The 25,248-nt window shown below is 43.1% G+C and overlaps 1 protein-coding gene across 12 annotated transcripts in view; it reads left to right on the top strand.

Annotated features, from left to right (window-relative positions):
* The window catches only part of kmt2ca (lysine (K)-specific methyltransferase 2Ca), a 351,109-nt gene that overhangs the window by 288,319 nt on the left and 37,542 nt on the right, over positions 1 to 25,248 (top strand). For 10 of the 12 annotated variants that reach the window (XR_013499876.1, XM_078232154.1, XM_078232144.1 and 7 more), the window contains 7 exons: positions 639 to 720; positions 2,565 to 2,628; positions 5,452 to 5,684; positions 6,281 to 7,975; positions 12,902 to 13,108; positions 18,750 to 18,914; positions 23,037 to 23,178. Coding sequence is in view for 11 of the 12 variants with exons in the window: in XM_078232154.1 (XP_078088280.1) it covers positions 639 to 720; positions 2,565 to 2,628; positions 5,452 to 5,684; positions 6,281 to 7,975; positions 12,902 to 13,108; positions 18,750 to 18,914; positions 23,037 to 23,178 (2,588 nt within the window). In the remaining variant the exon portion in view is untranslated. The remainder of the gene's footprint in view (positions 1 to 638; positions 721 to 2,564; positions 2,629 to 5,451; positions 5,685 to 6,280; positions 7,976 to 12,901; positions 13,109 to 18,749; positions 18,915 to 23,036; positions 23,179 to 25,248) is intronic. The other 2 variants (XM_078232119.1, XM_078232090.1) reach the window with 1 other exon arrangement.

The following is a 25,248-nucleotide window of genomic DNA, read 5'->3' as shown; positions in this document are numbered from 1 at the left end:
TACAAAAGAATGTCTTAGAGAGTTCTTCATGGGTTTCCTTAACTAGGATAATAGTTTATATAAGAGGACTATGGGGAATGATGGTAGTCACTTTCCAGTGTAAAGAACAAAGAAAATTACAGCACAGGAACAGGCCCTTCGGCCCTCCAAGCCCGCACCAACCATGCTGCCCGACTGAACTAAAACCCCCTACCCTTCCGGGGACCATATCCCTCTATTCCCATCCTATTCATGTATTTGTCAAGATGCCCCTTAAAAGTCACTACCGTATCCGCTTCCACTACCTCCCCCGGCAACAAGTTCCAGGCACCCACTACTCTCTGTAAAAAATCTGCCTCGTACATCTCCTTTAAACCTTGCCCCTCGCACCTTAAACCTGTGCCCCCTAGTAACTGACTCTTCCACCCTGGGAAAAAGCTTCTGACTATCCACTCGGTCCATGCCTCTCATAATCTTGTAGACTTCTATCAGGTCTCCCCTCAACCTCCGTCGTTCCAGTGAGAACAAACCAAGTTTCTCCAATCGCTCCTCATAGCTAATGCCCTCCATACCAGGAAAAAATATATAAAGTTTACTTGAAGGAAGCAATAAGTATTTGTTGGATTTCAAACTGTATTCACTCTTTTTGTTTCTTACAGATTTCCATTTGTGGGTCAACCAATGTCTAGTACACAGAGTGGTGATAATGGACAGAATTCTATTCATCAAGGAGTTAGTCCGGTAATTATTTAACTAAGTAAACTCTGATATCCTTGTACCTGATATATTTTGGAATTCACAAAGTATATTGTAAAGAAAGCCAAAATGCCGGTTCTAGTCTGTATTTGCCCTTTTACCCACTCCAAAGAATCACTGTTAATCGCAATAATATTGGTTCCTTCTAACATCTTCCTCAAAAGTAATTTTTTCAAACTTAATGTCTGTTGCTTTTTGTGGTTGGCTTAATCTTGCCTCTGGATTTCTAGCCTCTGACCTGCTCTTGTAGGTGTAGTATTTAAATGGTTAGTCTGATTAAGTTTCTGGTCAGTGGTAAACCAGGAGGATTCAGCGATGGCAATACCACTGACTGTCAAAGGGTGATGGTTAGATTCTCCCTTCTTGGAGATGGTCATTGCCTGGCACTTGTGTGGCACGAATGTTACTGCCACTTGTCAGTCCAAGCCTGGATATTGTCCAGGTCTTGCTGGACGTGGGCTGCTTCAGTATCCGAGGAGTCACGAATAGTGCTGAATATTGTGCAGTCATCAGCGAACATTCCCACTTCTGCCCTTATGATGGAAGGAAGGTCATTGATGAAGCAGCTGAAGCTGGTTGGGCCCAGGCTACTGCCCTGAGGAACTCCTGCGGTGATATCCTGGAGATGTAATGATTGACCTCCAACAGCCACAACCATCTTCCTTTGTGCTAGGTATGACCCCAACCAGCAGAGCGTTTTCCCCGATTCGCATTTACTCCAATTTTGCTCCGGCTTCTTGATGCCATACTTTTACAAACGCAGCCTTGATATCAAGGGCAGACATTCTCATCTCACTCTGGAATTCAGCTCTTTGGTCTGTGTTTGAACCGAGGCTATAACAAGGAGCTGAGTGGCCCTGGCAAACGGCAAACTAAGTATCACCGAACAGGTTATTGCTAAGCTAGTGCCGCTTCAATCACTTTTCTGATGACTAAGAATAGACTTTAGGGTGTGGTACTTGTCCTGGTTGGATTTGTTCTGCCTATTGTGCAGAGGACACACCTGGGCAATTTTCCACATCGCCAGGTAGATGCCAGTGTTGTAGCTGTACTGGAACAGCTTGGCTCGGAGCACAGCAAGTTCTGAAGCACAAGTCTTCAGTATTATTGTCGGAATCTTGTCAGGTTCCATAGCCTTTGCAGTGTCCAGTGCCTTCAGCTGTTTCTTGATACCACATGGAGTGAATCGACTTGACTGAAAACTAGCATCTATGATTCTGGGGAACTCCGGAGGAGGCTGGGATGGATCATCCACTTGGCACTTCTAGCTGAGGATTGTAGCAAATTCTTCAGCTTTATCTTATCATTTATTCCAACCTTTCAATTCACTTTTCACAGCTATGACATGCCCTTGTGGCCTCACAATTCTTGGTATCACCTTAGTGAATGTATATTGTTTCCTTTTCATTACTTCTATGCTCTTCCTATAATTTCTGCCTGTACAAGATTCTAGAGATTTGTAGGTTTCTATTAAACTGTGTTCCAACAAGAGGGTAGAACGATGGAGAACGGAGAGATCCATTTTACACTTGTATCGTGAAATGCTCAAGTTGCTATTGCAGTGACCTGTTGGATTCACATTGCAGCAACCAGCTTCCATTATTGGAAGAGGAACTTGAGTTGGTTTCTAGACTGCCTTTATCTCTGGGGAAAATATGGTACCCTATCCTGGGAAGAGAATAAAGGCAGAATAATAATTTATATCCCAAAAATAAAAATTACTTTGCTGTTGTGGATCACCAGTTCTTTAGTGAGTGACTTGAATGTTTCGTACTGAGTAATAATTAAGCAGTTGCTGAAATATTGCCTTTGATTGGATTTATTTCCAGGATGGGAATTTGCCACCTCAAATGTCACGACCAAATCCTCCATCATTTGGCCCAGGTTTTATGAGTAAGTAACAATATCTTGCAGCTTATTTTCAATTACAGTTGTTTCTCGTCTTGTTCATCTGCTTAATGAAGTTTCTCTGTTTTGCTCTTACGAATCTTACATCCAACTGTTTTCCCTGACTAAATAAATATTACTCGGTCTACAATAGTGAAAATTGTTTAAAGGGGATAAGTCAAAGCTGCTGTAAACCTAGTTCCTTGTGGTGCTTTATTTTGGGTGAAGTAAATCCCACTGGTTTTTTTTCAAAATTAATCTCCCACAATCTGTGCACTGCAGAGTGCACTAGCATGAATATCATCAAAAATAAGGGACGGCAGCATATTCATAGAATCATAGAAACCCTACAGCACAGAAAGAGGCCATTCGGCCCATCGAGTCTGCACCGACCACAATCCCACCCAGGCCCTACCCCCATATCCCTACATATTTGCCCACTAATCCCTCTAACCTACACATCTCAGGACACTAAGGGCAATTTTAGCGTGGCCAATCAACCTAACCCGCACATCTTTGGACTGTGGGAGGAAACCGGAGCACCCGGAGGAAACTCACGCAGACACGAGGAGAATGTGCAAACTCCACACGGGCAGTGACCCAAGCCGGGAATCGAACCCAGGTCCCTGGAGCTGTAAAGCAGCAGTGCTAACCACTGCGCTACCGTGCCGCCCCTGTGAGCTGAGCAAGCCACTGTGCATGTGCCGATCTGTCAGTACAGAGATCGGCGCATGCACAGTAGCTCCGCACTGCCAGCCTCCCGATCGCTGGCCAGCTCAATTGCTGGGGCCGGCCCTGCGTACCTGCATTGTTCCTCCTCCTCCTCCTCTCTCCCCCCCCTCCGAACAAGGCCCCCCTCCTCCCCCAACCCCCTGGCAGTCCCAATCCCTTAGTCCTCCCGGTCCGCCATCCCAATGGCCAGCCTGATGACTGGCTGCCCTTCCTCTGTCATCGCAGAGTGTCAGGGGGCGCACACACACACACTCCCCCTCCCCCCTTGGAGGGTTTTGATGGCTGGCAGAATCATTCTTTTCATCTTTAAACATCCATGTTAAGTCTGACTTAGTGGTAACACTCTTGCATGAGTTGGGAAGCTGACACCTCCAGGTGTCAACTGCACAATGCAGGTAGAAATGCTATTTCGGTGAAAATGTTAAATCAAGGGGCCAGTGAGAAAATTTCAGAAAGGTAAGGTTTGGCACAACATTAGACATGAATTTCCAAAAAAAAGAGGTATGAACAAAAGAATCAACTTGCTAAGGAATGTCAAAGCAAATAATTTAAAAAAGAATAACTCGTAAAGATAACCATTAGTGTGAGGGAGCCTGGCTCACTCCCAGTAGGAAGTCTCACAACACCAGGTTAAAGTCCAACAGGTTTATTTGGTAGCAAATACCATAAGCTTTCGGAGCGCTGCTCCTTCGTCAGATGGAGTGGAAATCTGCTCTCAAACAGTGCAAACAGACACAAAATCAAGTTGCAGAATACTGATTAGAATGCGAATCCTACAGCCAGCCAGGTCTTAAAGGTACAGACAATGTGGGTGGAGGGAACATTAAACACAGGTTAAAGAGATGTGTATTGTCTCCAGACAGAACAGCTAATTCTGTTTGATTCCCTGACAATCCAAATTCATCTGGGTAAATATTGAACTGCTGCAGAATCAGCCCAAATGGAACCACACAACAAAGCTCATAACCTGCCTCATGAGGTGCAAATACACAAATCCACAAAACAGCTGTTCTGTCTGGAGACAATACACATCTCTTTAACCTGTGTTTAATGTTCCCTCCACCCACATTGTCTGTACCTTTAAGACCTGGCTGGTTGTAGGATTCGCATTCTAATCAGCATTCTGCAACTTGATTTTGTGTCTGTTTGCACTGTTTGAGAGCACATTTCCACTCCATCTGGCGAAGGAGCAGCGCTCCGAAAGCTTATGGTATTTGCTACCAAATAAACCTGTTGGACTTTAACCTGGTGTTGTGAGACTTCTTACTGTGTTCACCCCAGTCCAACGCCGGCATCTCCACATCATCACTCCCAGTCTCAGGGTGGGTGAGAGTATAGATTGGTGAGAGTGAATGAGAATCCTGAGACTGGGAGTGAACCCCAGGCACACACTCATTCGCACAAATTGTCACCCTACACTTTCTCTCAAATAAACACTCTCAAGCATGCATGCTCACTCTCGCAGGCACTTTCTTTCTCTCTCTCAGGCCCAGAGCTGGCAGTGTGTATATTAGCAACAAACATGAGAGAAAAGCTTGTGATCAGGAAAAGCCTGTTACAGAATCTTCAACTTTATTTACCTGTTTTACCAGCATTTTGAACGGTGGCCTCAGGGACCTCATTGAATGCCTTTGAGGGCCACAGTCCGGCCCTTGGGCCATGAGTTAGACACGCCTGACCTAAATCATCTTGATAGTACTGATCGTGAGCACAGAGATTTGTATATTTGCACCTCATGAGGCGGGTTATGAGTTTTGTTGTGTGGTTCCATTTGGGCTGATTCTGCAGCAGTTCAATATTTACCCAGATGAATTTGGATTGTCAGGGAATCAAACAGCAAATTCATGATCTGGTCATTACCACATTGCTGTTTGTATGAGTTTGCTGTGCACAAATTGGCTGCTGTCCCCTATATTATAACAGTGACTATACTGCAGAAGTACATCATTGGCTATAAATCCCATTAGGATGTCCTAAGATTATGAAAGGCATTGTAATATATGCAAGTTTCTTTCTTCCTTCCTGCTCTACTAAAATGTCAGAAATGAGCACAGAATAGGAAATAAAAATAATATTTAAAATATTGTTGTTCTCCAGACGATGCACAGAAGAAACAGTATGAAGAGTGGCTCCAGGAAACCCAGCAGCTGCTCCAGATGCAGCAGAAATTTCTTGAGGAACAGATTGGGGTTCATCGAAAATCTAAGAAGGCACTCTCGGCTAAACAGCGTACTGCTAAAAAGGCTGGACGAGAGTTCCCAGAGGAAGATGCAGAGCAGCTTAAGCATGTAACTGAGCAGCAGAGCATGGTGCAGAAACAACTGGAACAGGTAATTTCCCATTTCCAGCCCAACATTACACCTTGGGAGATTTTGAAAGATCATCAGAAACAGAGCGTCAGCCGGTTGTCCCAAGGCAGCAGGCAATGCAACTAGTCTTGATCTTCTCTGCTCAGCTGGTGCCCCTTCACAAGCAGGTCCACTCCTCACAGGGATGCAGGAAGGAGTCAGAATCCTGGCCAACCTTCTCTTCCTTGACTTTTGCCGGAATTATTTACAGTTCCTACACCATTGGCTCAGCTGAGATCAACTGAAATAGCCCAGGCCACGACGTTCCTGATCAGTATGATTCATCTACTCACTGCTTTAACCAGCTGAGCCATTGGCAAGCTCAGAATAGCCTAATTCTTGGACAATTTCCAGGAGTTTACCTCCATTCCCCCTTCTGTTTTTCTCATCCTTGACATTTCTCAGTCATTTATCTCAAGATGCCATTATGATTCAAGAATCTTTACTGATATTTTACATTTTCTGCAACTTGCTGTTTATTTTATCGCGAGCTTTTCTTTGCTATCCATTAAAATTTCTACTGAATTGTTTCTCATTCTGACTCGATAACCAGATTCGAATTTTGTTTTATTTTTCAGATTCGAAAACAGCAAAAGGAACATTCGGAACTTATGGAGGAATATCGCATCAAACAGCAGCAACAGTGTTCAATGCCGTCATCCGCCATGATGCCTACTGGATCAGCCCAGCCTCCCCCAGTCCAAGGGGGGACACCATCCTCAGTAACTCAACAGAGTTTCTCAATGATGCCAAAACAACAACCCCAACAGCAAATTCAGATGCCTGTTCCAGCCCAGCCAAATGTTACCAGAATGGCAAATGCTCCTCAGTGGCAACCTTGCAATCCTAACGCAACTACGGCTGCCCACATTCCCATGGGTACCCCAAGGATGCAACACCCTGCACCGTCTCAGTTGCCAATAACGAGCACGCCATCTACTCAAACAGCATCAGCCACAACAAATCAACAGTCCAATGCACCACCACGAGTTGAATTTGATGACAACAACCCATTCAGTGAAAGTTTCCAGGAGAGGGAACGGAGGGAGCGTTTACGGGAACAACAGGAAAGGCAAAGAATCCAGCTGATGAAGGAAGTGGAACGCCATCGTGCCATGCAGAAGCGAATGGAAATGGAGCAGCAGCAAGGCATGGCAGATTTAAACACGCCCACTCTGTCACAAATGCCATATTTTAATTCTGACTTACCATGTGATTTCATGCAGTCTCAAAGGCCTCAACAGCAGCAGCAGATGGGACTTGTTCCTCCCCTGCAGCAGAATCTACTTCCGCAATTCATGAATTCGCCACCTCATACATCTTACATGCATTGTAATGACCGTCGACCTGTGGGGGCACCAGGATTTGGGCCTGAGGGCCATGCTGTCCCAGGTGGATGTCCACCTATCCATCCTATGAATCAGGTACCCTCTGGACTTGGCTTTCAACAAAACCAGCCAAGGCCTCCCTTTGGACCATGTATGCCTACTGGATCTCAAGGGAATGGTGATGCAGCTCAGTTTGGCCCAGATAGTGGGATGCAGCTACCAGGCAATTACCCAGGTCCAGGTCAATCGCTCATTCAGCTTTATTCCAATATTATACCAGAGGAAAAGGGGAAGAAGAGAAGAAATAGAAAGAAGAAGAAAGATGATGACAGTGACCCTGTCAAGACGCCATCTACTCCTCATTCTGATATCACTGCACCAACTACACCCGGTGTTTCTGGCTCTGCTGCTAATCCATCTGTTAATCTACCTGGAGACTTTGGGTTTAATCAAGGTGAACATGAGAGTGAAGAGATAAACCAATTGGTTAATAATTCAAATGAGCACCAACCTCCATCTGAACTTGAACGGCAACTTTCTTCCAGCGTCGGTGCACCTCACAGGCTTATGGTACAACAGGCCGGCCTGCCCTCTGAAACGGACCACAGCCTGTCGCACGAAGGTGCTAGAACTAACACAGTGAAAGTGGAACAAACAGAAAGCACGCATTGCCACGATAATTCTCAGCCCAAGGTAGAAACTCACAATTCAGTAAAGGTAGAAGGAAAGATCAGTTTGCCACAGCCTGCTGTTTCGACACCGAGTCCGGCTGCTGCAGCAAATGTGTCAGGATCAAAGCAGGAATCGGGGAATGAGCTCCTGAAACATCTACTGAAGAATAAAAATCCTCCGTTGCCTCCACACCAAAGAGCTGAAGAAAAATCCGAAGATGAATCCTGCATGGAAAGCAAATTAGTAAAAAAACAGAGTCCATTTGAGGGGCAGGTATGGCTGATCACGTTGTTTTATTCCACACACAAAATTAATTTACAAGGCTGGTTTTTCAGATAATGCAGAAAGTTCTCATGTTTTAAGTCTACATTTCAGAAATACAACTCACTCCCAATTTTTTTTAAATTAGCATAAAGTATTCTGTAAAGCAAAACAATGTGGCACAGTGGTTAGCACTGCTGTCTCCCAGCACTAGGGACCTGGGTTCAATTCCGGTCTTGGGTGTCTGTGGAGTTTGCACTTCCTCCCCGTGTCTGCGTGTGTTTTCTCTGGGCGCTCCAGTTTCTCCCCTCAGTCCAAAGAACATAGAATCCCTACAATGCGGAAGGAGGCCATTCGGCCCATCAAGTGCATCGACAACAATCCCACCAAACCCCTATCCCCACAACCCCACATATTTACCCTGCTAACACTAAGGGGCAATTTAGCATGGCCAATCAGCCTAACCCGCACATCTTTGGAGTGTGCAGGTTAGATGTGCAATCCCATTAATTTCCCCAAAACCATTTCCCTACTAATACTGATTTCCTTCAGCACCTCACTAAAACTTGTGTTTCTCAGAACTTCTGGTACAGTATGTATGCCTTCCTTTGTGAAGGAGGCAAAAGTACGAATTTAGTTTCTCTGCCATTTCTTTATGAATTTGGTTGTTGCTGCTTTCCCCTGAGAGGCCATTCCCCTCAACAGCATCCAAAAAGGTAAATCTGTTTTGCAGGGGAATGGCCATAGGAGAATCCTGCATTGCCTGCCTCATCCTCTTGCTCTGCCGAGTGGTCACCCATTCCCTTCCTCCCTGTGGAATCTGAGCCTGGAGTGTGACTACCCCTCTATGTGTGCTATCCACGATACTCGCAGATGCTCCACTGTGTCCCCAGACGCCGCTCCAGCTCCAAAACACGGGCTTCCAGGGGCTGCACACATGTCTGGGAACCGAGAACGTTCCTGGTCTCCTACTTGGAGGTCTCCTGCCATGCCTTATTACCCTTTTAAATTAAGTTAATCCTTTTAATATCAAACAATCTCAACTAGGGCCCTTCTCTATTCTTTGTTATTATAGAAATCATAGAAACCCTACAGTACAGAAAGAGGCCATTCGGTCCATCGAGTCTGCACCGACCACAATCCCACCCAGGCCCTACCCCCATACCCCTACATATTTTACCCACTAATCCCTCTAATTTACACATCCCAGGACACTAAGGAGCAATTTTAGCATGGCCAATCAACCTAACCCGCACATCTTTGGACTGTGGGAGGAAACCGGAGCACCCGGAGGAAACCCACGCAGACACGAGGAGAATGTGCAAACTCCACACAGACAATGACCCAAGCCGGGAATCGAACCCAGGTCCCTGGAGCTGTGAAGCAGCAGTGCTAACCACTGTGCTACCATGCCGCTATATTTATTATAGAATATATTTCTCACAAACAATGAATCATGGAATGATACCTTAACAATTATAACCAATAGTAGCAGTGAGTACCTACCCAACTGTACTCACCTAGACAACTGTTTAGATTTTCTTAGGAGATGTAAACTTGCACGCTGCTCTTTCTTTACAGTCTTTTAATCATCTGGGTCCAATCTTAGAATCACTTTTTCTTTACTCCTTTATCTTCCAGCTTTGTTCTCTAACTGTTATCTTTTCAATGATAAGTTGTAGTATTAAACTTTGAGTAGTACGTCAACGTGAGGTGCCAAAAGAAATGTCAGGATTTAAAGAACAGAAAAGTCAATGATGGTTTAACTACTTTAGATAAAGAATGTGTTGAATTTGGGGAGGTTTTCAGAGCAGCAAGTTTGGCTGTTTAGTCTTTTCTGCTCCTATGCTTTTTCTGTGTCAGACAGTGGCTTTCCTACTTTAAAGTTTAGTTATTAGTGTCACAAGTAGGCTTACATTAACACTGCAATGAAGTTATTGTGAAAATCCCCTAGTCGCAACACTCTGGTGCCTGTTCGGGTATATTGAGGGAGAATTTAGCATGGCCAATGCACCTAACCAGCATGTTTTTCGGACTGTGGGAGGAAACTAGAGCACCGGAAGAAAACCCACGCAGACATGGGGATAATGTGCAGACTCCACACAGACAGTCACCTGAGGCCAGAATTGAACTCGGGTCCCTGGCGTTGTGAGGCAGCAGTGCTAACCACTGTGCCACTGTCTGTTACATTCGTGGGACATGGGCGTCGCTAGCTGGCTAGCACTTGTTGCTCGATGGCAGTTGAGAGTCAACCGCATTGCTGTTGCTCTGGAGTCACATGTAGGCCAGACCAGGTAAGGACGGCAGATTTCCTCCCCTAAAGGGCATTAGTGAACCAGATGGGTTTTTCTGACAATTAACAATGGTTTCATGGTCATCAGTAGATTCTTAATTCCAGATGTTTTTTTATTGAAAAATGAGAGGGATCTCATTGAAACATATAAAATTCTAATAGGGCTGGACAGACTGGAGGTAGGGAAGTTGTTTCCCCTGGCTGGGGTATCCAGAACAAAGGATCATGCTCCCAGGATCCAGGCAAGCCATTTAGGACTGAGATAAGAAGAAACTTCTAAAGGCATCAAGGAGTGTGGGGCGATTGCAGGAGTATTGCATTGAGATAGACGTTCCACAGAGCCCTGTGTACACCAATGTACAGTGATGATTGGACTTAAATGTAGAGACCATGATGAAGAAGTTCGAGGGTAACACAAAATTAATGGGGTGGTAAATGGTGAGGAGGATGGGTGTAGACTGCAAGAGGGTATCAATGGACTGGTCAGGTGGGCAAAGCAGTGGCCAATGGAATTCAACCCAGAAAAATGTGAGGTACTCTACTTGGAGAGGGCTTTGTTGGAGAGGGCTAACAAAGCAACGAATTACACAATGAATGGTAGGACCCTGGAAAGTACTGAAGGTCAGAGTGACCTTAGAGTTTCCAGATCCCTGAAGGTGGCAGGGCAGGTAGACATGGTGGTTAAGAAGGCATACAGGATACTTGCCTTTTTTGGCCAAGACATGGAATACAAGGGCAGGGAGGTCATGCTGGAACTGTATAAAATGTTGGTTAGGCCACGGCTGGAGTAGTGTGTGTAGTTCTGGTCACCATATTATAGGAAAAATGTGATTGCATTGGAGAGGGTGCAGAGGAGATTTACCAGGATGCTGCCCTGGGCTGGAGGCTCTGAGCGAGGAGGAAAGATTGGATAGGCTGGCGCTGTTTTCCTTGGCACAGCAAAGGTTGAGAGGGGTCCTGATAAATGTGTGTCAGATTATGAGGGGCATAACAAAGTGGATAGGACAGCACTTTTTCCATTAGTAGAGGGGCCAATAAACAGAGGGCATAGATTAATGGTTGAGGTAAGAGCTAAGAAGAGAGTTGAGGAGAAACTTTTTCATCCAAAGAGGGGGATGGGGGGGTGAAAGTTTGGAACTCACTGCCTGAAAGGGTGTTTGAATTGAAACGAGTCACATTTTAAAATAATTTAGATATTTAAGAAGATTAGCCAAAACTTCCAGGGCTATGGGCCAAGCACGGCAAAATGGGATTAGTGTAGTCAGATCTTTGTTGATCAGCGTGAACATGATGGACCAAATGGCCTCTCTGTCTATGGATCTATGACTATGAATGGTGGAGCAGACTCAAAGGGGTGAATAACTGACTCCTGCTCCTATTTTCTATGTTTCTGTGTTACAGAGTAAATGGATTACTAAGTGTTCCACAGAGATTCCTTTAACTTGTCATTTACTGCTCATACAAACTTAATGGACAGGAGAAAGAGAGAAATTTTTCACAAGTAAGGTTAAATGGGCGGCACAGTGGTTAGCACTGCTGCATCACCGTGCCAGGGACCCGGGTTCGATTCCCAGCTTGGATCACTGTCTTTGCAGAGTCTGCACGTTCTCCTCGTGTCTGTGTGGGTTTCCTCCCGCAAACTGAAAGACGTGTTGGTTTGGTGCATTGGCCAGGCTAAATTCTCCCTCAGTGTACCCGAACAGGTGCCGGAATGTGATGACTAGGGGATTTTCACAGTAATTTCACTGCAGTGTTAATGTAAGCCTACTTGCGACATTAATAAATAAACTTTAAAGTAGGAATTGCACAAGGACTATACATTTAGACAGTCTCCCATTGGATGTAGGCTGTCTCAACCAAGTTTGTATTGGACCTGGATTGGTCAGCTCTTTCAAAGAGCTGGATTGGGTAAGACAATCCAGATGACCACAGCAAAAGAGAAACTCTGAATGATTACCTGATTGGCAGACTCACTGAGAGAGGCCATGAAGGTGAGCAACCAGAATATGTTACTTTGGTACATTGGATAATGAGTTAATTAGTGATTAGTAGAGCAGCACAGAATGACCTCGACACACGATCTGATAGTGCTTGTACTTATGCTGATGAGCACAGAATGACCTGCCTCAACAACATAAGTTAAATAGGCAGCTAAATGACGCAGGTTATTCTTTACATGTGCTTTAATGTTCTAGCCAGCACGGTAGCACAGTGGATAGCACTGCTGCTTCACAGCGCCAGGGTTCCAGGTTCGATTCCCAGCTTGGGTCACTGTTTGTGTGGAGTCTGCACGTTCTGCCCATGTCTGCGTGGGTTTCCTCCAGGTGCTCCGGTTCCCTCCCACATTCTGAAAGACGTGCTGGTTGGGTGCATCGACCCGAACAGGCGCCGGAGTGTGGCGACTCGGGGATTTTCACAGTAACTTCATTGCAGTGTTAATGTAAGCCTACTTGTGACACTAATAAAGTAAACTTTAAATTAAACTTTTTAAACTTAACATTTATTAAAGTACAAATATTTTGCAAATATTTGGTTAGCGGTAAAGTTGTGTGTGATGGAATTTCAGTGTGTTTGACATGATGAATAGTTTCATACTTTAAAACAAAACAATAAGCTGACTTTATGACGTGTGTTTTGGGATGCAGAGTCCGCCGAGTGGATTTAACTTTGATGCGAAGGTCAATCCGCTGCAGAAGAAGGATTCGGAGGAAGAAAAGAAGCGGCCAAAAAACAAAAGATCACAGAAAACAGCTGAGAAGACTGTATCACGCTATAAGAAACGAAAAAAAGATGAGGAGGACCGGCATGCAATTTACCCCAACACCGACATGCTAATGAACCAGCTGAAGCAGGTAAGCTGTCCTTTGTGACCAATTCCACCTCTCCCCTGCCCACAAGTCTTTCCAAATGAAACATCTTGTGTTGAGATAGAAAGGAATTGCTGACAAATTGATGTATCCATATGTGGAATTACACATGGTAAATTAGCCTCTTCTCTTTTACTTCCTCATCCCCAAAGGATAGAGGTAAATTTGTAGATGAGTGAACAGTAACTTACTTTAATATAATATAACATATTTTAATGCAATGAAATAACCCAGGGCACTTCACAGGAGCATTATTGAACGAAACCTATACTGAGCTAAATAAAGAGATATTAGGACAGCTGACCATAAACTTGGTCAAAGAGGTATGTTTAGGAAGCGTCTTAAAGGAAGAAAAAAAATACACCTTTATTATATAACTGGTAATGGTTGTAGAGTTCGAACCCACATTGTTTCCCTCAGGAAAATAAAAAAGTGGGAACCAGCAGCATTGAACTGAGTTTTATCAGTGGTTTTTATATAATTGACTTAGTATTAGTTGCTATGTTTTTAAAATAGAATAATGCTGAATGGGGTAGTTAAATTGCAAAGTTCCACTGATTCAAAACAGTGACCCCCTAAACTTTTGCAGAGGAATTGTTTTGTATTTTTTGGCTTGACATACAAAGACTTGATTAGTTGTGTTCCCAGTTGATGGATTGCTTGAAGTAAGAGCAAAAAATGCTGGAAACACTGAGCAGCATCTGTGGAAAGAGAAACAAGGGGCTGGAACTTATTGGCCATTCACACCAGCAGAATCTTCTGGTCCCACAGACGGTGCACCCCTGCCACAGTTTTCACAGCGGCAAGGGGTATATTCAGCGGGAAATCCTGTTGACAACAGCTGGACCAGAGGATCCCACCGCCACCACAGCAGGTTGCGCAGTATATCCTGCTGAAGAGCTAACATTTCAGATTGATGAATGTTCATTAAGAACTTGTGAATTACTTTGGAACTGAACTACTGAAATAACCTTATGTAGTAGTGTTTCTCTGGCTATTCATTTTTCTGTGTTCTTAGGGACACAAAAGGTGTTTTGTGAAGTTAGCCTAGACCTTAACTTTTACATTTGATTTTGGTATTAGGGTGAGCATAAGGTATTTCACCCCAGGTATGATTCAAGTGACCCACTAGGAAGCTTTTTATCAAAACAAATTTTATTTAAGAACACAGTTAGAATATAATGAAAAGAATTAGCACAACTTTTAGCAATTAAAGTACTTAAACAAGACAAAGTATAATTCTTAACAGCTAGCTATCTCTATTGTTCTAATTTAGCAATATCACTGCATAGACATAAATCCCTTCTCTAGAACCTGTTAGCACAGAAGTCAAAGATGCTTATGTGGGTACTAGATTTCTAGCATTTTGATACTTCTGGAGAGTGATCCAGACGCACACCTATCTTAATAAAATATTACTGCGAATGCTGGAATCTGAAACCAAAAGAGAAAATGCTGGAAAATCTCAGCAGGTCTGGCAGCATCTGTAAGGAGAGAAAAGACCTGACAGATGATCCTTTGTCAAAGCTGAAAGGCATAGAAAGTGGGAGATATTTATACTGCAGGGTGAGGAAATGAAAGATGAGTCAAAGAACAGTACAGCACAGGAAACAGGCCCTTCGGCCCTCCAAGCCTGTGCCGCTCCTTGGTCCAATTAGACCAATCGTTTGTATCCCTCCATTCCCAGGCTGCTCATGTGACTATCCAGGTAAGTCTTAAACGATGTCAGCGTGTCTGCCTCCACCACCCTACTTGGCAGCGCATTCCAGGCCCCCACCACCCTCTGTGTAAAAAACATCCCTCTAATATCTGAGTTATACTTCGCCCCTCTCACCTTGAGCCCGTGACCCCTCGTGATCGTCACTTCTGATCTGGGAAAAAGCTTCCCACCATTCACCCTCTCTATCCCCTTCATGATCTTGTACACCTCTATTAGATCTCCCCTCATTCTCCGTCTTTCCAGGGAGAACAACCCCAGTTTACCCAATCTCTCCTCATAGCTAAGACCCTCCATACCAGGCAACATCCTGGTAAATCTTCTCTGCACTCTCTCTAACGCCTCCACGTCCTTCTGATAGTGCGGCGACCAGAACTGGACGCAGTACTCCAAATGTGGCCTAACCAGCGTTCTATACAGCTGCATCATCAGACTCCAGCTTTTATACTCTATACCCCGTCCTATAAAGGCCAGCATACCATATGCCTTCTTCACCACCTTCTCCACCTGTGTTGCCACCTACAAGGATTTGTGGACTTGCACACCTAGGTCCCTCTGTGTTTCTATACTCTTGATGGCTCTGCCATTTATTTATAACTCCTCCCTACGTTATTTCTTCCAAAATGCGTCACTTCGCATTTATCTGGATTAAATTGCATCTGCATCCTCTCCGCCCAATTTTCCAGCCTATCTATATCTTGCTGTATTGCCTGACAATGCTCATCGCTATCCGCAAGTCCAGCCATCCTTCGTGTCATCCGCAAACTTGCTGATAACACCAGTTACACCTTCTTCCAAATCATTTATATATATCACAAATAGCAGAGGTCCTAGTACAGAGCCCTGCGGAACACCACTGGTCACAGACCTCCAGCCGGAAAAAGACCCTTCGACCACTACCCTCTGTCTCCTATGGCCAAGATGTGGAGATGCCGGCGTTGGACTGGCCAAGCCAGTTCTCCACCCATCTAGCCACTTCTCCTTGTATCCCATGACCCTTAACCTTTTTAACCAACCTGCCATGTCGGACTTTGTCAAATGCCTTACTGAAATCCATATAGACGACATCCACGGTCCTTCCTTCGTCAACCGTTTTTGTCACTTCCTCAAAAAACTCCACCAAATTTGTAAGGCACGACCTCCCTCTTACAAAACGATGCTGTCTGTCACTAATGAGATTGTTCCGTTCTAAATGCACATACATCCTGTCTCTAAGAATCCTCTCCAACAACTTCCCTACCACGGACATCAAGCTCACTGGCCTATAATTTCCCGGGTTATCCCTGCTACCCTTCTTAAACAACGGGACCACATTCGCTATCCTCCAATCCTCAGGGACCTCACCTGTGTCCAAAGAAGCGACAAAGATTTCCATCAGAGGCCCAGCAATTTCATCTCTCGTCTCCCTGAGCAGTCGAGGATAGATGCCATCAGGCCCTGGGGCTTTGTTAGTTTTAATGTTCCCTAAAAAACCTAACACTTCCTCCCTTGTAATGGAGATTTTCTCTTAACGGGTCAACACCTCCCTCCGAGACACTCCCAGTCAACAAGTCCCTCTCCTTCGTGAATACCGATGCAACGTATAGCCACAGAAACCAGGGAAAAGACTGCTAATGGCTGAGCATGGAGAGAATAAAGGGTGTGAATGGACAAAAGGCAGAGAAGCTTAAATGAAGATGTTGGGAGGGTGGCGGTGGGGGGGATGGATGCGACAGAGGTAAAATTTAGAAAAGGGGAAGCCAAGAAGGAGAAAAGGGAAGGGGGAAAGAGTGCGGGGAAGAAAAATGAAGAAAGACAATAAAGAAATAAAAGGTAGAGAACAGTAAAAAAAATTAAATAAAATAGAATGAAAATGAAGGGGTCGAGATGGGGTCGAGCAGATCATCTGAAGTAGTTATATTCGATGTTGAGACTGGAAGGCTGTAAAGTACGTAGCCGGAAGATTGAGATGCTGTTCCTCCAGTTTGCGTTGAGAGACACACCTGTCTTCTAATTCTCATGCAGCAACTTCCAGCGAAAGCTACACCCCCCAAACAGTAGAATCTCAGAGGAAAAAGGCTTATTTCTTGGCAGATTTCAGTCTGCACTTCAGACAGAGCAAGAAATGCAGGGAAGGCAACCTCTCTCTAAAGATTCCAAAAAGCAGACTGCCTTGACATCTGTGTGAAAGCCTAGCCCCACCCTATCATATGACCTTACCTGTCAGTCAACCAAATCAAGCACTACACTGCAATATTCCAAGGGAAAACACACAACATCAGAATCCTGCATTAGTTCAGATTAAAACAAATATTGTTTCAGCTAAAATAAATGATGGATCCAGCTAAAAAGGCTCCCAAGTGCATAGAATAGACCCTGCGCAAGAAACATGACAAAAATACATTTCTTACAGGCACATTATCGTCACAATGTAATATATTTAAAAATGTATGCCTATATACATTTTCTGTCAGCTGTTTTTCACCATGAATTTCTCTGCTCACATACAGCTAAAACTGCCTATGCAAACTTACTAGACTCTAATTACATCTTCCTGCCAAAGGTTTTGGCGCATCACCAGAGGCAGGAGGACGTAATTACAGAAAAACATATTTACCGAGGCAGTTCCATTATAATTATCGGCAGAAAAATTCATAATGAAAAATGCTGAGAGGAAATGGGCATGGCCATTTTAATATAATTGTAGAAAATATCAAGTACTGAAGTTCTGCATTGAATGAGACAAGATTGTTTGATTTTAAAACAGAGTCATTAAGTTATCTATGCACTGGTTCAATTATCCCCTGCCCTATTAGCCCTGCTTCACCTAAAAACTGCACTTCATCTTGGCTCCACACATACAACAGAATGGGTAGTCAGCCAGTAAATTAAAAAATTCTACGGCTGTGTGTACTACTTGCCAACTTACTGTTGTCAATTAATTTTGCTCCTGCTTCTGTGTTAACATTTAATTCAAAAATTTAGGAATTGCTTGACATAAAGAGAATCAAGGTCCATCCAATTTTACTTCTACCATTCTGGTCGTGTATGATGCAATAATAATGGAACTGTTGGCTAATCATGACAATCAATCTTTATCAATTAACCTACAGTAGTCCCAGATATGACCTGATTGATTGAACCGTGGTTCCAAAGGCACTTGTTCCCCTCCATTAAGCTTTACTCGCCACGTATAATGCCTCAAAATACACAAACTGTATTCCAAAATATTACTTAATATTGAAACTGCATGTGCAATGTCAATCATGTATGTTTGCTATAACAATGTAGTTGGGGGCACTGGCCATTTGTTGATGTAGTGGAGCAAGTTTCTCAGGTTTTTCCTCCCAAAACCATCATTTTATATACAGAAAAAAACTTTTATCTATTAATTAACCATGGACACTGTCATGGGCATTTTGCCAGTGCCACCTTGAATTGTTTGCAGTTCTTTGCTTGTACAGTTGTTTGATACCGTTGCTTTTTAAACATACAAATTAGGAGCAGGTGTTCACCATTTGGTTCCTTGAACCTGCTCATGATTGTGGCCTCAAATCTACTTTGCATCTTATTCCCTATCTAGAGAAATTGAAGCAAATTTATGCAAAGATTAATGCAACTGACAGAAGGGGACAGTTCTAACCTTGAAAAATTTACAGTCACCCAACCAAAGTTTAAAATTCCTTTGATATTCTTCCAAGTTTTGTGTATAGATAGGAAATTTGTTTCAACAATAGTGCAGTGCTTTCATTGTGAGAAACTGGTAGATAATTTGTGACTTATCTTTCTTAAATAATGCAACAACAAAAAAACACCAATTTCCAGCAAAACCAGTGTAGTAAAAATTACATTGCAGAATATTTGTAACAGTTCTGTTGTAAAGATATGTCTGGATGCCTTTATTTTACAATTCAATTTATTTTTCACTAGCAACTTACTCTTCTTCCACTGCTGGAACCAACAATCAGTGTGAATTTTGCATACTTCCCTCCCTACGGTAGTGGACAGCTGAATGGTGATAATCTACTAACAGGATCTTTTGGCAGTGCTGTCCTTGACAGTGTTCCAGATTACTATTCTCAGTTGATTTACAAGGTATGTTATGTGTTAGTTTAAAAATAAATGAAGCCATGTGTTGTCTTAAAAATAAATGAAGCCATGTGTTATCATTATGTCAGGTAGCACTTATATATGGACTGAAATCAACTTTACCACTGAGTCGTCAATAGAGCTGGTCGTATATAAAACTCCCACTGACTATCCGATGGATTTGAAGTTAACTCTTAATTATGCACATTAAGAGTTTTCAATTATGCACACAGTTTATCATCTGTAATAAAAACAGAAAATGCTGGCAAAACTCAGTAGATCTGGCAGCATCTGTAGAGAGAGAAGCAGTTAATGTTTCAAGTCCAATATGACTTCCTTTGAAGAGAGATGGAAGCGTGATGGTTTTTATGCTGTCAAAGTGCAGGGGGTCAGGTGGGACGCAAGGGAAGGTCGGGGATGGTTTAGAAGGTGGAGGAGATTGAATAATAGATGCGTCATGGAACAAAAGCCAAAGGGAGTGGTGAGTAAAGAAAGTGCTCCAGAGTAGACGTCAATCGCAGAACAAAGGTCAGCTCAGTCTGAAAGCAAAAACAAGATAGACTGGCACTTTGTGAAGAAAATTCAAAATGAAGGACAGATTTCATGATCTGAAGTTACTGAACTCAATGTTGAGTTTGGAAGGCTCTACAGTGCCTGATTGAAAGATGAAGTGTTATTTCTGCAGCTTGCATTGGGCTTTGTTAGAATGTTGTAGCAGGCAAAGGATGGAAATATGAGCATGAGAGCAAGGTGATAAATTGAAACGGCTGCAAGAGCAGGTCAGAAGCTCAGAATCATGTGGTAGATAACTCACCTCCTGACTCCACAAAGCTTGTCCACCATTTACAAGGCACAAGTCAGGAATGTGATGGAATAGTCTCCACTTGCCTGGATGAGTGCAGCTTCAACAACGCAAAAAAGCTTGATATCATCAAGGACAAAGCAGCCCACTTGACTGGTACCCTATCCACAAATATTCATTCCCTCTACCACTGACAGCATTATGTACCGTCTACAAGATGCACTGCCGAAATTCACCAAGACTTCCTAGGCAGCAGCTGCTTCCATCTAGAAGGAAAAGGGCATCAGGTACATCGGAACGCCATCACCTGGAAGTTCTCCCAAGTCGCTCATCATCCTGACCTGAAAATATATTGCCATTCCTTCACTGTTGGGAACTCCCTCCCTAACAGCACTGTGGATGTACCTGTCATAGACTGCTGCTAACCACCACTTTCTCAAGGACCAGAAGGCCAGGGTCAATGTTGATCTAATCTGCGTTAATTAAAGATGTGCTTGGGCTATGAAAATGTTCAAACTTTTACAGGAATCTTATGTTAGGGAATTAAGTCTATGTATAGTTTTCAATTTCAGTAAACGAAGTAATTAGTTTCTGTGTAACGTATAAAGAGGAAAATTCAATATTCAAAAGACTCCTGATCCTTTTGTAATACAACAACAACAACTTACACCTAAGTAACAATTTTTAGCATGGTAAAACATCCCAAGATGCTCCTCTGGCGTGATTATCAAACAAAATCTGACATACTACTGAAGGAGTTAGTAGGCCAGAAGTTTGGTCAAAGAGAGAGGTTTTAAGGAGCATTTTAAACTAGATTGAAAGATTTATGGAGCGAATTCCAGAGTTTGTGGGATTGAAGGTACAGCTGCTAATCATAGATTTCAGGAGTTGGAGGAGGTGACAGAGACGGAGAGAAGCAAGGGCATGAAGGCATTTGATAAAAGGATGAGAATTTTAAAAGCATGGTGTTGCCAAACTCGGAAACACTGCAGCCATCAGCAAGTACAGGCATGATGGGTGAGCTCAAGTTCCAGAAGGTGCAAGACTGGAGCACATTTGAATATTGAGACTACCGGTGACAAAGGCATGATTGAGAATTTCAACAGCAGATGAGCTGATGAGATATAACATTGCTAAAGACTAACACTAGTGATACTTGTACAATGGAGTGTTGGAGAATGGCAAGTTTGTCAGTAACACGTTAACGCAACAGTAACAGTTCCAGGCTGGAGACGACCTTTGGTTTATCTAGCCCATTTCATGACATTTCCTGAATCCCGTACATTAACTAGAACTGATGTTGTTTCTTCTTGAAACCCAGTAAGGTTTTTTGTTCCACCTCCTGCACAGTAATCTGTTCCGACCACTTGAAGCCCTGATAGTTAAAATGCTTCTCCAGCATTGCCTATTTTCATCTATTACACTTACTTTATAAAGTTCAGTATTCAAGAAAGGAATAAGGCATTTACTTAGCCTTTATAAGCAGCCTGACATACTTTGTGGAAATGTTCCTCAGGCCAATACGTCAGAAACTGTAATTTAACAATGAAAGATGGAAGGTATCTGAGAAAACTTTGTGTGAATTTACTGGTGATGGATCCGCTGGAATTATTAATATTGTTAATCTAATATGTGACGGTAATCAGTCCATGTAGTTTATTTGAACTTCTATTTTTCTCGTGAGGATAGTAGGAGAGTTTGAGTCTCATGGAATAGTTAACAAATTCTATAAGATTAAAAATTGGCTTACCTTCAATGGACATTGGTGGCATCTCTCACTTGAGTAAAAGTAATCGGTGGCTGTTCTACAGGGATCTGAACATCAACCGTGTAAATATTGAGCTTTGTTGAGCAGTGTTGGGTAGACCTACCTCAAAGAATGTAGATACACTAGGAAGCGTTTAGGAAAGAATGAACAGCTTGATTCCAAACTGTCAAGAACTGAAATACTGTCCAAGGAGAGAATGAAGCATACATTTATTTTCAGGGGAAAAATAATTGGCATGGGGGGGGGGGGGGCCTTGAAAATAATTGAAGGCACAGAAATAGTTAATGTAAGTCATTTCACTTGGAAAAAGAACAAAGGATTAGAGGATGGAGGTATGCTTGATTTTTTTTTTCCAGTAGATGTAAGGAATAGAAATTAATTGTTTCTTTCGGGGCTCAGCAGATGGTAGGGAGGAGCTGTGGTTGATGTTGGCTTGTTTGACCATACAGCCTTTTTAAACTCCAGACTTTGTTCCTAAACAGTAACTGCTTGCATTCATGTAGTCTCTTTAATGTAGAAAAATGTCACACAAGTTGCTTCACAGGAGGAAAGTAGGAACAGGTGCCGAGCCTTTGTCCGCAGGTTGAGAGAGCTGACTGAAGGTTTGATTTGACAACATTAATACGAAGCTGCTTTTTAAAGGCAGGCAGAGAAATGATGAGAGGACAGGACCCAGACTGTCAAATGTTGAAGACTTTACATTGGTACACTGACTTGTGTGAAATCTGCATCAATAAATATTCCCATTGATGTCTTCATTATTCTGATTTCTTGTTTTTCATGCGCTTCAGTATTTTCTTTCAGCTTTGTTGTGCATAACCACAAATGATCAGATACATGCATAAAATATGAGTTGCATTCCCTGCGGAAATAATACGATAAATACTTTTTATGTGTAAAACTAGTTTTTAATATCTGTTTACACCCTGCTTCAAACTTATGTTCCCCCTTGCCCACTGAATTCATATTTTTTTCCAGTTTGTATGTCCGGTTGTGAAGAGTGACTTTACTACTTAGCCCTAATTCTAGAGAGCAGGGCTATAATTGACCTTCCAGGAACGTTTTTCCTCCATTTATAGTCTCAATATTAGACATTGGGCTGCAATAGAACAGCAATTCACAAAACTGAGGTTAGCTGCTGCCAGATCAAGACTAGTTGCTGCTTTCATGTTTTCCCTAAGAATGGAAAACTGGTGTGACATTGATTTTGCTCATCTACATAATATACACATCCCAGTAACCATCACATCGCTGACCAAATTAGTACAAAGCAGCTGAAAATAAAAGTAGCAAGAGGCTCTTGGCTGCAGCTGTGGTGCCTGAAGTCAAGGTGAATAAGCTGCAGGTATCTAACTGCACTGGACTGCAGTGTTTATTGTTTTGTCTTCAATATGAAAGACACAAGTGATCTCTGGTGAGCCAGTTTGAAAGCAATTGCTGAGCTTCGAACATTTGAAAGGGATCTGTGTTTTTTATGCACAAGTGAAGGATTTTATAAAGCAGATTTGTTGTACAAACGAGATGGCATTGGTTTAATTCATTTTTCTGTTTGGCACAGCAGAGCAATCTCAGCAATCCTCCCACCCCACCAGCTTCCTTGCCTCCTACACCACCACCTGTGGCTCGCCAGAAGCTGGTGAATGGTTTTGCTACTACCGAGGAGATCTCTGGAAAACCAGGAGTAATTGGACATCACGATGGTAGGGCATTTAATTTACTTCCAGATTTATTCAGTTTGGATATCAGAATTGTTATGGTGTGAACAACGCAACTGAATTGAAAATTTCATCTGCCACTCGTCCACCCATTCCACCAACTTGACAGGGTGAATGCTCAAAGTATTCTTTGCCCTCATGGGAGAGACTAGAACTGGGAAACACAGCTTAAAAATAAGGGGTCTCCCAGAATTTTGTTCTCTGAGGGTCATGAGTCTTTGAAACTCTCTACTCCAGAAAGCAGTAGAGGCAGCTTCACTCAATATTTTCAAGGTAGAGGTAGACAGATTCTCGACTAACAAGGGAGTCGAAGGATATTGGAGGTAGGAATGTGGAGTTGAGGCCACAGTCAGATCAGCCATGATCTTATTAAATGCTGGAGCAGGCTTGAAGGGCCAAAATGACCTCCTTCTGCTCTTAATTCATTTGTTTTAAAATATCCTCCTCACAATTCACAATGTACTTCCAAGGTTTCTGTCATCTGCAAATGTTGAAATTGTTCCCTGTGCACCGAGGTCTCGGACGTTGAAATTGATCAAAAATAGCAAGCGTCTTAACACTGACCCTTGGGGAACTTCAGTACAAACCTTTCTCCAGTGCAAAAAGCAACCATTCACTGCTGCTCTGTTTCCTGTCACTTAGCTAATTTTATATCAAAGAAAGAAAAATACAGCACATGAACAGGCCCTTCAGCCCTCCAAGCCTGTGCCAATCATGGTGCCCTAACTAAAAAAAACCTCTGCCCTTACTCGGTCCATATCCATGTTTTTACTGTCCCTTTTTATTCCATGAGCATCTCTCAAACCATTAGCCTCTACCACTTAGAAGGACAAGGTTAACAAGTGCATGGGGTCATCAATACATCCAAGTTCCCTTCCAAGTCTCTCACTATCCTGACTTAAATATATATCACCATCCCTTCATTGGCATGTCAAAAACCCAAGTGCTCTTGACCTAACTGCATTGTGGATGTACCTTCACCACACGGGTGCAATGAGCAATTCAAGTTCGAATCATAGAATCCCTACAGTGCAGAAGGAGACCATTTGGCCCATTGAGTCTGCATGACCACAATCCCACCCAGGCCCTATTCCCATAACCCCACATATTTACCCTGCTAATCCCCCTGACACTAGGGTCAATTTAGCATGGCCAATCAACCTTACTCGCACATCTTTGGACTTGGCACCACCTTCCCAAATGCAATTAAAGTGGGCAATAAATGCTCACATGCCAGCAAAAACTACATCTGATGAATTTAAGAAGTGTACAGAAAGGCAAAATCTCTCCTGCATATGACTACTGTTGTCTGCATGGCCATATGGAAGCCACTTTGTTGCAAATGCATCAGAATGATTGGTGCTTGAATGGTTTTTTAGAAATCCTTGAGGCATTACATTTCCCAAATGTTTATACTTGGTTATTGACATTCTAACCCATGTGGTTTCCATTTGAGTCCCTAATAAGTTAAGATAGATTGTTACGCTTTGTCTTGGTAATTGGGAAGTTTATTTATTATTAAAGTTTATTTATTAGTCACAAGTAGGCTTACATTCACACTGAAATGAACTTGCTGTGAAAATCCCCTAGTCGCCACACTCTGGTGCCTGTTCAGGTATGTTGAGGGAGAATTCAGCATGGCCAATTCACCTAACCTACACATCTTTGGACTGTGGGAGGAAACCGGAGCACCCGGAGGAAACCCACGCAGACACAGGGAGAATGTGCAGACTCCGCACAGACAGTGACCCAAGCCGGGAATCGAACTGGGGCCCCTGGTGCTGTGAGGCAGCAGTGCTAACCACTGTGCCGCACAGGAGGCAGCACAGTTTGATAAACTCCACAAAGTTAAGTAACCCCCGGCAGAGAGGCAATGAAAGAAGAGGTTACTCTGGCTATTCCTGTTCACTTTGTAACTGGCAAATTGGAAGCAAAATTGGCATTTATTTGAGGATTCCGAGAACGGAGAATTGAGTTGGTGCAGAAAGTCTTTATCTGAGAGAGATTAAAAAGTGACAAAAAAACTGGATTTGCATGATTGCACTTTGATTTGGA

The sequence above is a fragment of the Mustelus asterias genome, chromosome 2 (assembly GCF_964213995.1).
Source record: "Mustelus asterias chromosome 2, sMusAst1.hap1.1, whole genome shotgun sequence".
Classification (NCBI taxonomy): domain Eukaryota; kingdom Metazoa; phylum Chordata; class Chondrichthyes; order Carcharhiniformes; family Triakidae; genus Mustelus; species Mustelus asterias.
The sequence above is the reverse complement of the archived record's forward strand: the minus strand, read 5'-3'. Positions and strand labels throughout refer to the sequence as shown.